At 44.0% G+C, this 14,152-nt stretch overlaps 2 protein-coding genes across 2 annotated transcripts in view; both read left to right on the plus strand.

Moving 5' to 3' along the window:
* The first annotated feature begins 1,130 nt into the window (after nt 1–1,130).
* LOC109471918 (basement membrane-specific heparan sulfate proteoglycan core protein-like) lies at nt 1,131–8,261 on the plus strand. Its single transcript, XM_019771401.1, has 12 exons — nt 1,131–1,485; nt 2,621–2,650; nt 2,900–3,022; nt 3,269–3,385; nt 3,897–4,015; nt 4,238–4,396; nt 4,678–5,055; nt 5,296–5,523; nt 5,696–5,854; nt 6,233–6,360; nt 6,609–6,753; nt 7,118–8,261. The coding sequence occupies exons 1-12, from the start codon at nt 1,272–1,274 to the stop codon at nt 7,124–7,126; spliced, it is 1,809 nt and encodes a 602-aa protein (XP_019626960.1). The 5' UTR covers nt 1,131–1,271; the 3' UTR covers nt 7,127–8,261.
* Nucleotides 8,262–10,249: 1,988 nt separating this feature from the next.
* Nucleotides 10,250–14,152, plus strand: part of LOC109471929 (laminin subunit alpha-5-like) — a 9,662-nt gene continuing 5,759 nt past the window's right edge. Inside the window, exons 1-5 of the mRNA XM_019771426.1 lie at nt 10,250–10,496; nt 11,911–12,024; nt 12,327–12,385; nt 12,892–13,038; nt 14,046–14,113. Of these exons, the coding sequence (XP_019626985.1) occupies nt 10,325–10,496; nt 11,911–12,024; nt 12,327–12,385; nt 12,892–13,038; nt 14,046–14,113 (560 nt within the window). The 5' untranslated portion in view covers nt 10,250–10,324. The remainder of the gene's footprint in view (nt 10,497–11,910; nt 12,025–12,326; nt 12,386–12,891; nt 13,039–14,045; nt 14,114–14,152) is intronic.

Raw genomic sequence — 14,152 nt, forward strand, 5'->3', positions numbered from 1 at the left:
ATGATGTAGTGATTAGCAGATAAACATGATGAAGTCACAATACTCTGGAGGACAATTTATTTAGACAGGCGTATTACTTACCAGAGGAATGTGTTAACACGAAAAAATCTGTAACTCAGCACAGAAAGTAGTTTTGTCGCCAATAACCTTTCCTATCGGCTCGGTGGATTATTAGGACTCAGTGAGTGACGAAAACGCTCTGACTGAATTTGGCCTTTAAAAACCGTAAAGGAGAATTGTTATTGTTGTTTTGAGGCAAGGTGGTGGAGGAACGAAAAACGTCTGCTGAATCTGCCACAGTGACATTGAAACAGCCCTTTGTTGGTCAAGAATCTCTGTTGTTAATCAGAATAGACGCAGCTAAGTTGTAATAGTACAGATCAATTAAGAACATGTCAACATTCGGAAGTCAATTACGGTTACACAGTGTGTGCTCACAGAAGAAAGCTGTTACAGAAAGAATGGTCGCTGTTATATTTTTTTCTTCAATCTTAATAACAAGCTACCAGTAAACACATTTTACAATCGCACTTCCAACGTCAACATCAGAGTCTGCTTCAGAGTTCTGGACCCTCGTTTTTGCTTCTTGTTCCTGAATGCGGCTGCTGCTCTTGTTCACTCCAATTGACCCTAATGCACGTCGTCGACAACTAGTACTTGCCTAGGGCCTTACTTTGTTTACAGACTGTTCTTTCTATCTTTGGTTTTAAAGATTCCAACCCGACGTTCACCCCAGTTCAGCTTCTTCTGGCAAACAGCTGCGAAGTCCAGCTGTAAAATATCACAGAGTAGCTTCTGGAATGTGTTGTTTTAAAGTATGTTTGTGATGTATATACGGGTATGAGCTATGGCTTTATCTGATAACTTTTATTAGGTGTTTTTTAATACAATGAAAGAAATCAAGATCTAAGACCATCATCTAAGTCTACAAGGATTTGTATTCAAGTCAAGTCGCTGTATCCCCTTACATGTATATATGACACACCTATAGGCGCCTTAAAATTACGGTAAAGCTGTAAGGTCTCAAGATCGCCTGTCACAAATCTCCACATAGCTAAAACATCTCGCTGAGTCCCATCGGAAATACCGGAGTGTCGCGTTAGTACAAGGTGCCCCGGTGAAAGGGAATGTCAAACCTTCCATCTCCGACCGCCACAAACGCTGCAAGCCGGGAAAACACACCGCGAACGTCAACAACCAGCAGGCTCCCGTGGTTTGAGAACCCTGTACATCGCCGCCAGTCTTGGAAGCGGTGAAGAATTTTTTTCACGATGTTCCAGAGGACATTTCTCCTTTTGCCCGTGGTTTTCCTGTGTTTAGTGGACCGGGGACGGGCGCAGGATGATGTCCCGGGGCAGGGAGTGTACTTCCCGGGCCGCCCGTGCCATGAGTTCCTGTGCGCTAACGACGTGTGCGTGTCCAGGAGAGTGGTGTGTAACGGCGTGTCGGAGTGCGGGGACAACTCGGATGAACTCAACTGTCACGGTGAGTGGCGCATCTCTCTGTGTCTGTGGTAAATGATCCAATCAGGTGTCAGCGTTTTACTAATAGGACTTCTCTGCCTGTTGCATTCACATAACGCGGTCTAGACTTGCGTCTTCACTCGGCGCGTCCTGGCATCTTAATCCGAAACAGGCCAGAGCTCGGCTCCATATTTTGCTGACATTTGAAAAGAACTCCAATACAACATATGGTCGTAGCTGTCAAGTTTTACACAAAGTCGCAAGCACGTGAGTTTTACTGAGATTAATCAAACCGTGTTGAGAAAAAAAGGTGTACGGTGTATCGTTTGTATTGCAACTACATCAAATAAAACGTGGGTTTACATCGAATTCGTAGCTAAATCATATAGGAGCACTAAAGACAAGGTCTACAAATTTACACGAAATAAGCTGAGACATCGTGCAGTCATGTTTTATGATGAACATGACCGAAGGTTGGCATGAACCTATTCAACTTAGGAAAGTATCATGTTGACAAACATCATTAGATCAATTACTGTACGTACTATTTAAATTCCACCACAGAAATAGCTGCCTTATCTTAAACATGCATCCCCGGAGGAAGCGTTGGGACTAAAATACAATGAGTTGGAATGAAAAGAGACCGAAATAACAGTCCAAACGCTTCGCAGTCCACAGCTGCAAGGTATACATGTACTCGTCTCTGTGAAGGTCGATGCCGCCATTGTATACGTACATGTCGTTACAAACCTACAGTACCCGGTCGTTTCGCTACATTGACAGTTTCCACAGGCCACTTCGATGCACGACAAGTTATTTTGATACACCGGAAAAGTGGTTTAATGTGTCCACATGCACATATACGCTAATTCTCCACATATACACTAATGTCAATAGAAATAATTTTCTTATAACACCTACCTATTTATTATAGGGGAATTTCCTCATCACCTCTGGGAACGGAAGTATTGTTTTGGGTGGCCGACCTGCGGGTTTGTGTGGTTGCTCAGACAGGGTAGGGTAATAGCATGTGAATGAGATAAGGTTGACAGGCAGAAAGACAGGAGGTCAAAAGGTCAGAGACAGGAAATGGGGCTAACAAGTCAAAAAGAAACTTCCCGGAAGTCTGAAATCTTTAATTTCTTGTATTTTTTCAGGTACGCCTGGAAATGGCAACACCCAAACCTGTAAGTACTCTGCACTTCATTGTCAGACGTTGAACGATTTACAGTGTGGTTTTGTTATGACGTAACTTTGAAACAGCAATGTGTCTTCTACAAATTTTCTCTTGTTCACAAGCGCCCCCTGTTGGTAGTAACTATAATGTCAAACCTCAAACAAGGTAAATTGGTTGTTTTGAAAAAAAATGCAGGCTGCTGTTTTGCGTAACGACATCAACAGTGTCCATAATTTGCCGATTGGCTTCATCTCCCTAGCCTCGCGCTGCGCCGCGCACCAGTTCTCGTGCCGGGACCTGACGCAGTGCCTGTACCAAGGCTACAGGTGTGACGGGGAGGCCGACTGTAGGGACGGCTCAGACGAGCACGACTGCCAGCCTGGTGAGTCGCGACCGAAACGAAGACTCAAGTGCGTGTGTTTGTGGTCAGCATGTATGTATATATCTATGTGTGTGTGTGTGTGTGTGTGTGTGTGTGTGTGTGTGTGTGTGTGTGTATGTGTGCATGTGCGTGTATTCGTGTGTACGAGATGTGTGTGTACGTGTATGTCTGTGCGTGTATACGTGAACAGTGTTGCTAAGGGAAAATAGAAAGAAGAAAACAGCCAATCTTTCCTCACCCTCGCAGGACCCACAGGTTGCCTTCAGAACCAGCTGCGGTGCGGGAGCGGCGCATGCGTGCCTGTGTCGTACCGGTGCGACAATGTGGCTGACTGTGAGGACGGCACGGACGAGTCAGGATGCTGTAAGTTCGGTCTTCTGTTTTGCTTACACCCCCCCCCCCACACACGCACAAACACACGCACACACATAAACACACACACACACACGCACGCGCGCGCACGCACGCACACACGCACACACGCACGCACGCACACACGCACGCACACGCACACACACACGCACCCACACGCACGCACGCACGCACACACACACACACACACGCACGCACGCACGCACACACTCACACGCACGCACACACACACACACACACACAAATTATAAGACATCAAAGTTGACGGCCTACGACGAATATGACCGAGCCGTACATGTACAATAAATTAAATTAATTTATTGAATAATTCGCACATTATGTTAAACAAATGTGACACAATATTCATGTTCAAAGAGGTGGTATGACACCAAATCAAATAAAATCAGACCAAACCAAAATTACTTGATCTCAAAGATTAAGGATTGGTCAAAATCCCGAAAACCGCAGCTGTTAAGAAGTTATATCTTTTTCCTTCTCCCAGATCACCCATGGCCAGTCAACCCCCCCGAGCCGACCCGTGAGGCCCCAGTCACGGCCACAGCGGAAGGACGCTGTAACGGTCACTCCAACACTGTGGACCCCAGGAGTGGACACTGCTTGGTAAATCTAAGTTTGAGTTCTCCATCTGCTAAAAACCTGACTTACACCCCCAACATCTATATTTTTTAAGTGTACAGAGTTCTGAAAAGGAGCGAAAAGAAGCGAAAAGGAGCAAAAAGCTTCGTAGTGCACAAATGTAGTTAATTACAGAAATTTGTTTTGTTTTTTTTTCTTTATTATTGGACTGACAAAAACCATTTGACTGTTTTCTGTCTCCCTCAGAACTGCCAGCATCACACGATGGGTCAGCGGTGTGAGACATGTATCCCGGGGTACACCGGGGACGCCACCCTGGGCACACCCCACGCCTGCACGCCGGTCATCCACGTCTGCCACTGCTACGGACACTCCGGACACTGCGACGCCGCTGGGAACTGTCTGGTCGGTACATAGATGGAATAAAACGACCACTGTCTTCACTATTCTAGTCTATTGCGTTTTTAGACTTCCGTGTCCGGGGGGGTTGTTTTGGGTATGTCTGCTAGTTTGTGTGTTCGTCTGTGTTTTCTTCAGCTAATAACAGATTGTCCTATTGACTATTTCCTCATTGGACAGTTTAACAAGACATTAACGATACTCCAACCTTTCAGTCGCTTGTTTTGGAAAACCACAGGAAATTCACAAGGAGTGATATACTAGTATATTACTTTCCTTCATTCCAGAACTGCCAGCACAACACCGCTGGTTCCAGGTGCGATCAGTGCGCGGAGGGATACTACGGGGATCCAAGGCGAGGTACTCCGGACGACTGCAGACCCCTCAACCAAGGTCAAGGGCAAACGGGACAAGGTCAAACATCCCCGGGTCCGCATGGTCCAGGTCAAACTGACCAAAATGGACCTGTTGAAGGCCAAACAGGTCAACATCAACCTGGTCAAACAGGCCAGGTTCAGCCCGGTCACGGCGGTACAGACCAAGGTCAGGCAGGTGAAGGTCAGACAGCTCCAGGTCAGCAGGAAGAGCAGCCGTACATAGTGGGAGAGCGGTGCAGATGTTTCAACCACGCCACGAAATGTGACCCGAGAACTTTCAAGTGCTTGGTAGGTGATTCGATGCCAGAAATCGCTTAATCCAAAATTCTTTAATTGGCGTTACAATTACGTCCGTATATACATGTATACTGATTAAAATCCGTATACGTGTATATACTAGACCGCTTTTTATTTTAGAAGACAACAGTACGAATGATGTAAAAAAAATTAGCATATTATTTCAGCATCTATTTTTTGTCTAAACTTAACGTTGGTAAACGTCCCTCTCTCTCTGGCCTTAATCCACAGGATTGTCAGCACAACACGGAAGGTTTCTACTGCGACCGGTGCAAGCCCGGTTTCAGGGGAACCGCTCTGTACGGGACCCCGCATGACTGCCAGAGGATCCCGCTGTACTCCGAGGGAGCGTCCCCCGGTACCACCGCCTCCCCTGCCACCACCCCAGCGCCAACCGTCCGCCCGCACTGTTACTGTCACGGACACAGCAACAAGTGCGATGAGTCAGGACGGTGTTTGGTAAGATGACACTTCAAGGTCGGGAGTACAAGAACAACATTGTTTGGTCCTATGATGACAGTCATCAACATCCACATCTCCGTATTTCAGGCTCTGCATTTGCTTTCATCAATGACGAACCAACAGTCTGCCATCCAGGCTGACAGTATTTGTCATCTGTGTCTGTCTGTAGGACTGCCTGCACCAGACGGAGGGGAAGTACTGTGACCGGTGCCAGGCGGGGTACATAGGGGACGCCCGGAAGGGCACGGCGGCGGACTGTCAGCTGGCGCACCCCGACTGCACCTGCCACGGCCACGCCGACTTCTGCGACGTCTTCGGCAGGTGTCTGGTACGGCGTGTACATGTGCTACTATCTAGTTCTATGTCTCAATCGGTCATGATTAGGATCAGGCACGGTTCTGGCTAGTCTCCACGTATACTCGTACATAGTAGACTTGTCACAACACGGTTCTGAAAACGCGTGGACTATCCAGAGCCATGCATGACTATGGTTCTGACTAAAGTACGGTTCTGAATACAACACCGCTCTGAAGCGTTGTTATGTATTAAACCTGTCCATAGGCCCACCCAAAGAAAAATGGAAGAAAAGGCCAGGAACATAATAGACATTAATGACTGGGCCCACGCACATAACCGGTAAAGATATTATATACAGCGCTGCGAAATGAACACGTCTCAGTACCAGTGTTGGCGTTGTTTCCTTCAGAACTGTCGCCACAACACGATGGGAAACCAGTGCGAGAAGTGCGTCCTGGGTTACTATGGCGACCCCACCAGAGGCACGCCCTCCGACTGTCACCCATGTCCATGTCCTCTGACGACCCCGTCCAACCAGTGAGTAGTTACCTTATAGCCAGTTCCTCCTGTTTACTGATCGGTTATTATATTCGCAAGAGCAACCTTGTATTGAAGTTTTGCCATCCTACATATTCGTAAAATGTGTGTACGTTATATATGTAAATTGCAGTCTATTTACATGTGTATCGATCGGCCATGCAAGCCGTGACAAATAATGCACGGATGGGCAATGATAGTTTAAGTGATGTTAGATACTTTCTTAATGAGACTTTTCTGCTCCATAGGTTTTCTGACACATGTACACTGGACATAGATGGTCTGCCTACATGCACACGGTGTCATCCGGGGTATTTGGGCCGGGATTGCGGGACGTGTGCAAACGGTTACTGGGGCAACCCGCGAGAGGAGGGACAGAGATGTGTCCGACAGGTACAGTAAAGATTATCACTTAGTCCTCACGATAACGATTTTAAAGTGTACACGAAACCAGAGATTTTCATACTTCCGGAAAGCATGTTGGGTTTTCATGACCTTCAAGTTCTGTGTTTGACTTTTTGACCTCCTGTTATTCTGCCTGTCGATCTTTCCCCTCCCACCTTCTGTCAACTTCATCTTAGGCTCACCCCATTTCCTGCGTCTGACCTTATGAACTGTCATTCAACACCCGCCCACCCACGTGCTGTCAACCTACTATGTCCGAACAGACCAACAAACTCACGACTCTGTAACCCAAAACGACAATTTGGTAGCGGTAACTAATGAGTAGTAACAACATTTCGATGTTTTCCTGCAGTACAAGTGATGTGCGGACACACACAGTGGGGAATGACGGTACTGCCAGGTAGACGACTTGATCCCCGGTTCTGTGGACAAAAAAAAAAGAAATTCAGCGAGAGGGAGAAATTGTAATATCATATAAAGATACTGATGTTATGCTCAGCAATGTCTAGCCTTGTATATCATAATAATGTTCTGTTAAGCCAACGTAGTTGATACTTGCGATCGCGCTGTATTAGAACTGTATGTATAGACTTCCTGATAATAGAATTGCTAATTCCAGTGACAATACTATCATTAACACTACAGATTTAATCCAATGCTTTACCATTTTTGTATTGATGTGACTGTCTCCTCAGCGAGGTTAATTTGAATATATTTATTGCCGACATGTTTTAATTCTTTCATTGACGGTCCCTTGTTCCTGTGTCTCCCTGAACTTTGACTGTTGTCAAAAACAAATAGGCAGCCGATAATCACGATGTTATGCGGTCTCCAAACGTGTCGATTGAAATGAGTGCTCACGCAGTATTGTGTACTGAAAACACGTGTCCATATGGGCTACAAGGACGCCTGGTACACGCTTAGCTGTGGGCAAACTGATCAGCGTTTAAAGAATGTTAATTAATTACTGTTCTATTCCTAATCTTAAAGACAAACCATCTTAAATGGAAACCAACGTTTGTGATTTTTTAACAATGGGGACAATCTCATACCTCCACCGAAAAGTTCGAAAAGTAAAAAGTTCTAGACCGGATTACATTGCCCTCATGAGTATATTATATCCTTGTTACTGAGAGCCGTTGCTCAGCTCTTGCTATTCCTATGTATAAATATGCATAGAGTCACATAAATTACAATTAAAGAATAAGAATTTTTTTGCATATTCGTTTCCCATCATATGGTCATATGAGATATTTATGCACAAGATACCAAATATACATGTAGTATGGGCTGCTGTACGTATCGATTCCGTAAAAAACATGTTCTGAAAGGAGTGCCTCTATGTGAATCCCATGTAGGCCCATGCCTTAATCTTATGTTATATTTATTCAGTGTGTAAAGTTTGCACCGTGGAGTGATAAACAGAGTAAACAACTGATAAGCACTTATCAAACTGCCCCTCCCGATAAAGGGCAACTTAGTGAATAAATCTGTGTACCAACTCTGTTTGTTCCACACAAATCTTTAGTGAAGGTCTTTAAAAACATGTTCTACGTTTCATAGGATGGACCTTAAACCTTTAAAAATAGCCTCTACCAGGCTTTTGAAGAGGCTTGAAGAGCAGAAATTGGATAAATATACAGATGACATGCCAGTGGAGTTCGTCCACGACCAATGAAGGAGTACAGTTTGACGCTCTGGCATTTCTCCCTTATCCTGTACTCCTTTATCGGACCAGATCCCCTGACACGTTTATCATTTTTTGCACAATTTCTATTCTTTCCAATCACCATTGAAGCCTGGTAGAGGATAAACCCATGGTTGCTGGGCCTTATTGCAGCCCATGTGACTAGCGACTGTTGGAAAGAATTCAATAGTAAGCGGAATGAATCTCAAGCTACTACAGAACAATGTCTTGGCGTCAGCAGACACCTTGATTGTTTATCTCCTTATCTGACCATCCTGTTGTTTGTAAGACCTTCTTACGGAACAGGGGGAGGGGTTCTGCACAAGTCATGGTGTTCACTCTTGCAAAATGCTCCATTGAAAAAAATATAAGCAGGCGAATGGGATAGATTGACTGATGCTATAACGGCAGCCAGATACTGTCAACCCAGAGCTCCTATAATTAAATGTGTGCAGGAATTTTTTGGCAATCTGCAGGTCGGATTGTAAACTCTTCCTACATTTTGCAACCAGAAGACTGGTATTACTTTAACTTTGTCTGGTAAACACGCTGATAACCACAGAAGAGCGGAACAGTTTCAGATCATGGCAGGACATCTCACAAAACTAGACTGAAACGGGCTGAGTCGTACATTTTACAGGGACGGCTGCGGCGCCTCCAATCAGTGACCAATCAGCAGCCGAGGTCCCACTGAGACCGGCGGGTCAAAGTATCACTATTCAATGTGACACGACAAACACTTCCATTGTCCACATGGGTCCAAAGTACCGTGCCGCCCGTATACACCACTTCGGTTGTAACTGGACATTAGGATCTTACTAACGAAAATAAAAAGATTCTTCCAGGCCTAGGAAAGTATTAATAAAATGTTTAGACATCCTTAGAACCACTAGTCAACATATCGATTTATGCATATACTTGTATGTATCCACATGTTTGTTTGTAGATTTAGTTATCGAAGACTTAGCGAAAGTCGCTATGCATTTTTCTGTCAATACAAGAATTGTGTAAATTTTCATTTTTGAAAGAAAAGTAAGGACTCGTTCTTTGGTACGCCAAGAATATGATTGGAACAGTAGTCGAATTCTGCTTCGCCCGACATTTTACGTCCTTGACCTGACTAGACCGATCAAGTCAAGTGGTAAGGCCCATGAAAAGGCCGTGTTTCCGATTTCAGTCCTGAAGAAAATTAGGTCATTATTTTTAGGTAGTTTTTTTAGATTTCGACTGAAGTGATCCAAAAAGATATAGTTTAACAATGTAAAACATGTATCAGGACCAGAGCTGTCTTCAGGACCCGTACCTCCGGTTTGAAGGGGCAAGTATTCCACCCGATTAACTCAATGAAAATTTGATTCTGAAAACTGAACGAAATAACGTTTTAGAGGGTTTAAAATTCAGATGTCGGATTGGAAATGTTAATTATGGCATTACCCGGGACCGATCCCCCGCCCCCACAAAAAATTGGAACCTAGGGTTGTTGGATTTTTGCTAGGGTTGTTCGGAAAACTGCGAAACACAGCATTTTCTTCCTGGGCCTAAAGAGTCAACGTCTTCCAAATGAAAAAAGATGCTTGTTAACAGGGGTTTAATAATACAAACAGGGACTTAATCAAAATGAATGGCGCAAATCCATGATTAAAATTTGACAACGGTGAGATTAAAGAAGTCAGAACAGGCCTGACCCCAGGGACCCCGACTCCGGCCAGGACACATGGGCCGTTACGATTCGCCACCTCTTGCAATATCTTATCAAGATAACAACCCTTGGTTATCTAACAGCGCTGACCACTTCAAACTCTTCCACGTTTTAATTATTACCGTCTGTTAATTAACTGGGTCAAACGCTCCGGAGTCCCGCACAGAGACAGGATGGCGATGTTCTGGTTCGTGGTTCTGGCCTGCCTGGCCGTGCAAGTATCTTCTCAGGGATGCGATCTGGAGAAAGAGTTCGAGTGTAAGAGCGGGTATTGTATAGACATGTCCAGGAGGTGTAACGGCATCTTTGAATGTCTGGACTTCTCCGACGAAGACAACTGTCCAGGTAGGTTTGTTTGTTCAGAATGTATGGTGGTGGCTAATTCTATCCATTGCTTCCAACTAGCCGATAATTAAGTTCATCAACACTAACTACTTTAACCTTCTTTCGGTTTGACGATAACGCGGATCGCGGAGAAAATGCGGGCTCATACAAAGTAAAGAGATTTGCCCCATTTTTTAAAAACTTACATGGGCTACGTGACAAACACATAACAATGAATAACTGTTATAACTGTCATCACAAAGCATATGAGCGCAATGTGCAGTTTCCGTTAGCCAGTCCTTCAGGCTTCAGAACTTTTGGTGTGAAGGACGCGAGGGTTGGTCCAGGTCGTGTTGAAGTGAGCTATCTAAACAAAACCGCTTATCACGCCCAAAATCGAGGTGAAAAGAAAGAGGAAGAACGCGTTTATCATAGATAGGCAAAGTTCTGAATATGTTCTCAATAGGACGTTAGCTTTTTAACAAACACGGCACCAACACTGGCGTTATCTCAAAGTCCTCCGACAAACTTTGTGCTGGGACAAATTTATGCTGCAGACGAGGGGACATGACGACTACAAACGGACTGCATCTGACACGTGCTTCAGATTACGTTTTATCTCTGAGAAAAAAATCTTTTGTTCTCGTTTCGTTGTGTTAGAAAAGATTGGAATACGCTTTTGGTACATAGCAAATCACCCCCAGCTCTGTTATAAGTTATCTAAGTCTTCTGAGCCACACGCAAGACTCCTTATCAGGCTTTTCGGCTAATGATTTTTGGACGTTTGCATTTGTTTTTTCCTTACAGAATATCAGTCTATTTGTACTAGGAATAAAAGTGATATACCATGACCCGTGTCATACCCGAATACATACCAGAATTGACATGCAATAAGGAATAAAAGCATTATAAAAGTTTACCATAACCATCCCACCCTCCAAACAGCCACAGTGGTAAAGCCTGCTGAGAGGCTAAACAGTCCGCCCTGCGGTTCAGTGTTAAACCAGCATGTACTCCGTGTTACCGGCGGCAAGAGGTTTTGTTCTTTGATCAAAGGGCATTCATGACGATAAACACCATCTGCTACATGTAATCCGGTCAAAGTACATGCAGGTTACAATAGTCAGATGTCACGTGACGTTGTATATTGGTAGACTCTGGTAGACTCTAACAATGTAATGTCAAAAGGTGTGCTGCACACCTGGTCAAGGAAAGTTTCAGTGTAGTAGCACATAGGATACTAAAGCCATGTAGGATATTTTAGCGGTACATCTGATGGTCATTGTTGTATCCAGAATGGCCGTGGTTGTGAATAAAGAATTTCCACATTCTATCATTCACCAACTTAATGAATTTATTTACTGATATCAGTTCACGGAGGTCTGAGGTCTTCCTTTCCTTGTTTCACGTTGACCTTCCCTTTTACTGTTGTCAGTGTCGAAGTGCCAGCCGGGAGAGTTCCAGTGCACGTCGGGAGAGTGTATTTCCGGTGACCTCCGGTGTAACGACTCTCCGGACTGTCCGGACCAGTCAGACGAGGCGGGATGCGGTGGGTCTCAACATCTTTTCCCTTTTCTGGCGTTCTTAGTTCTTTGAAATCTTGATTAGAGATAGATAGATTGTTAGTTCCGGGTACAAAAGTATTGTTTCCGGTGGCTGGTAGCTAAGCTGTGGGTTTGTGTGTATGTTTGTTCGGACAAATCGAATAGGTTGACAGCACGTGGGTGGGGGAGATTGATAACACAATGGCATGGGTCAAAAGGAAATTATTTGTAGCTATTAACGAACAAAGTGTATACTCAATGTATCATCCATTTTTAGATAAATAAAATCTTGACAATATCTTTACAGTGAAGATCCTGTGCCATGGTCATTCATTGAGCTACAACGCTGTTACAAAGTCATGTATGGTAAGTTGCATACATTCCAGATCAATTGCATTAGTAAATTCCATGATATCAGACTATCATTGGTCACGTAACGATACGTGTGCAGTACTTAGTAGAAATCCGCCTCTGTGCCGCAGCTGTTATACGTGTCCAGAACCGCGCTTTTTAGTCGGCGCGTATCCAGAACCGTGCCTTGGGCAAATCTATGTTCCTGGATACGTGGAGACTATCCAGAACAGTGCCTGAACCTATTAAACTTTAACCCATTCAAGTATATGTATAGAACTAGATAGGCACGGTTCTGGATACAATATCAGCCATCCGAGCGCATCACATCTACTTTTGATGGGGCAAACGCAAAACTCCTCAAAACACAAACTCCTCTTGACGCATATTGCTACTTGTACCCTACCCACAGTGTGCCTTACATTTACCTGTTTTGTGTCAGAGTGACAAAGAAACGACTTTGTTGTGTTGAAATGACATCGTAGTTATCTAACTAGTGCGAAACCTCCTTTTCGTCCCAGACCTGCCAACACAACACACAGGGTCAGAACTGTGACAAGTGTAAGCCTGGTTTCTATGGCAACGCGAAGGTGGGGACGGCGGAGGACTGCAAACCGTGCGACTGTAACGGTCACTCCACCACGTGTGACATCACAGGGAAGTGCGAGGTGTGTGACGAGGTGTTTTCCTATATACATGAATTAACAGAATCAGTTGTTTTATGTTACCTTCTCGATTATCTTTTTTTCCTTTGTTTCTTATCCCAGCTAATTATTGTAGGTACCAAAAAATAAAGAGACTCTTTATGTAGCTTGTTTTGGGGCTATTTCAAACGCTTAAAGTATGAAATTATAACACACTAGAGTTCACCGATCTCAACCTTCGCCAAATGATGTTAATCTTTATGACTGACAAATTATAGATTATTCCCACTGATTCAACAAATAGGAACCTCGTTTTCATGAATTATATCATTTTATCATATTCTCAACCAAAAGGCAGTCTTACATCAACAAACAGTGCCATTCTAGCTTTTCCCCATAAATTATGCAAATGAGGTCCTGATTTAAATACATTATGTTTAATGATGTTCACCTTCACTTAACTTTCAAATACCACAAGTATAAAATTCCAGGCAGTTATCATTACATGATTATAAAATTTTTTCTCATTAATTATGCAAATTAAGTCTTCATTTACATAATCAATATCTGCCTGTGTTTCTCTCGTTCTCAATTACCGATGTCACAAGCTTCAATCGTCCTATCATGGAATGTAGCTGATTTGTAGAATTTCCCCATAAATTGTGAAAATTACTGTCATATTTGCATAATTGTCATATGATTATATCAAGCATCACGTAAGCTACCTACATACCAAAAATAATGACGATCCGTCAACCGGTTCTTAAGTTATCCTCTTTTGAATAGTTTCAAACATATAGCCCTGCAGTTCCAGAGCAAGCCAAATATCAAGTCAATCCATTAAAGCCTTCTTAAGTTATCGTGTTTCCGGACACACAGACACACACGAACGCCTCTGAAAACCTAACCGTCTGGGCGAAGGTAAAAATGCGATATAAATTGACGGTAAATGTCAATATCAGACAGTTTGTTTTGCCGTCCTGACAGTGCATTATTAATAGGATGCCTTTAACGTTTATACGAACTTCTAGAACTGCGGCCACAACACAGAGGGAGAGAAGTGTGAGAACTGTCGGCCTGGGTTCCGCGGTGACGCCACCAAAGGGACGGCTGCTGACTGTACACCCAACGACACTCC

The sequence above is a fragment of the Branchiostoma belcheri genome, unplaced genomic scaffold (assembly GCF_001625305.1).
Source record: "Branchiostoma belcheri isolate BF01 breed outbred unplaced genomic scaffold, Haploidv18h27 scaffold26, whole genome shotgun sequence".
NCBI classification, from domain to species: domain Eukaryota; kingdom Metazoa; phylum Chordata; class Leptocardii; order Amphioxiformes; family Branchiostomatidae; genus Branchiostoma; species Branchiostoma belcheri.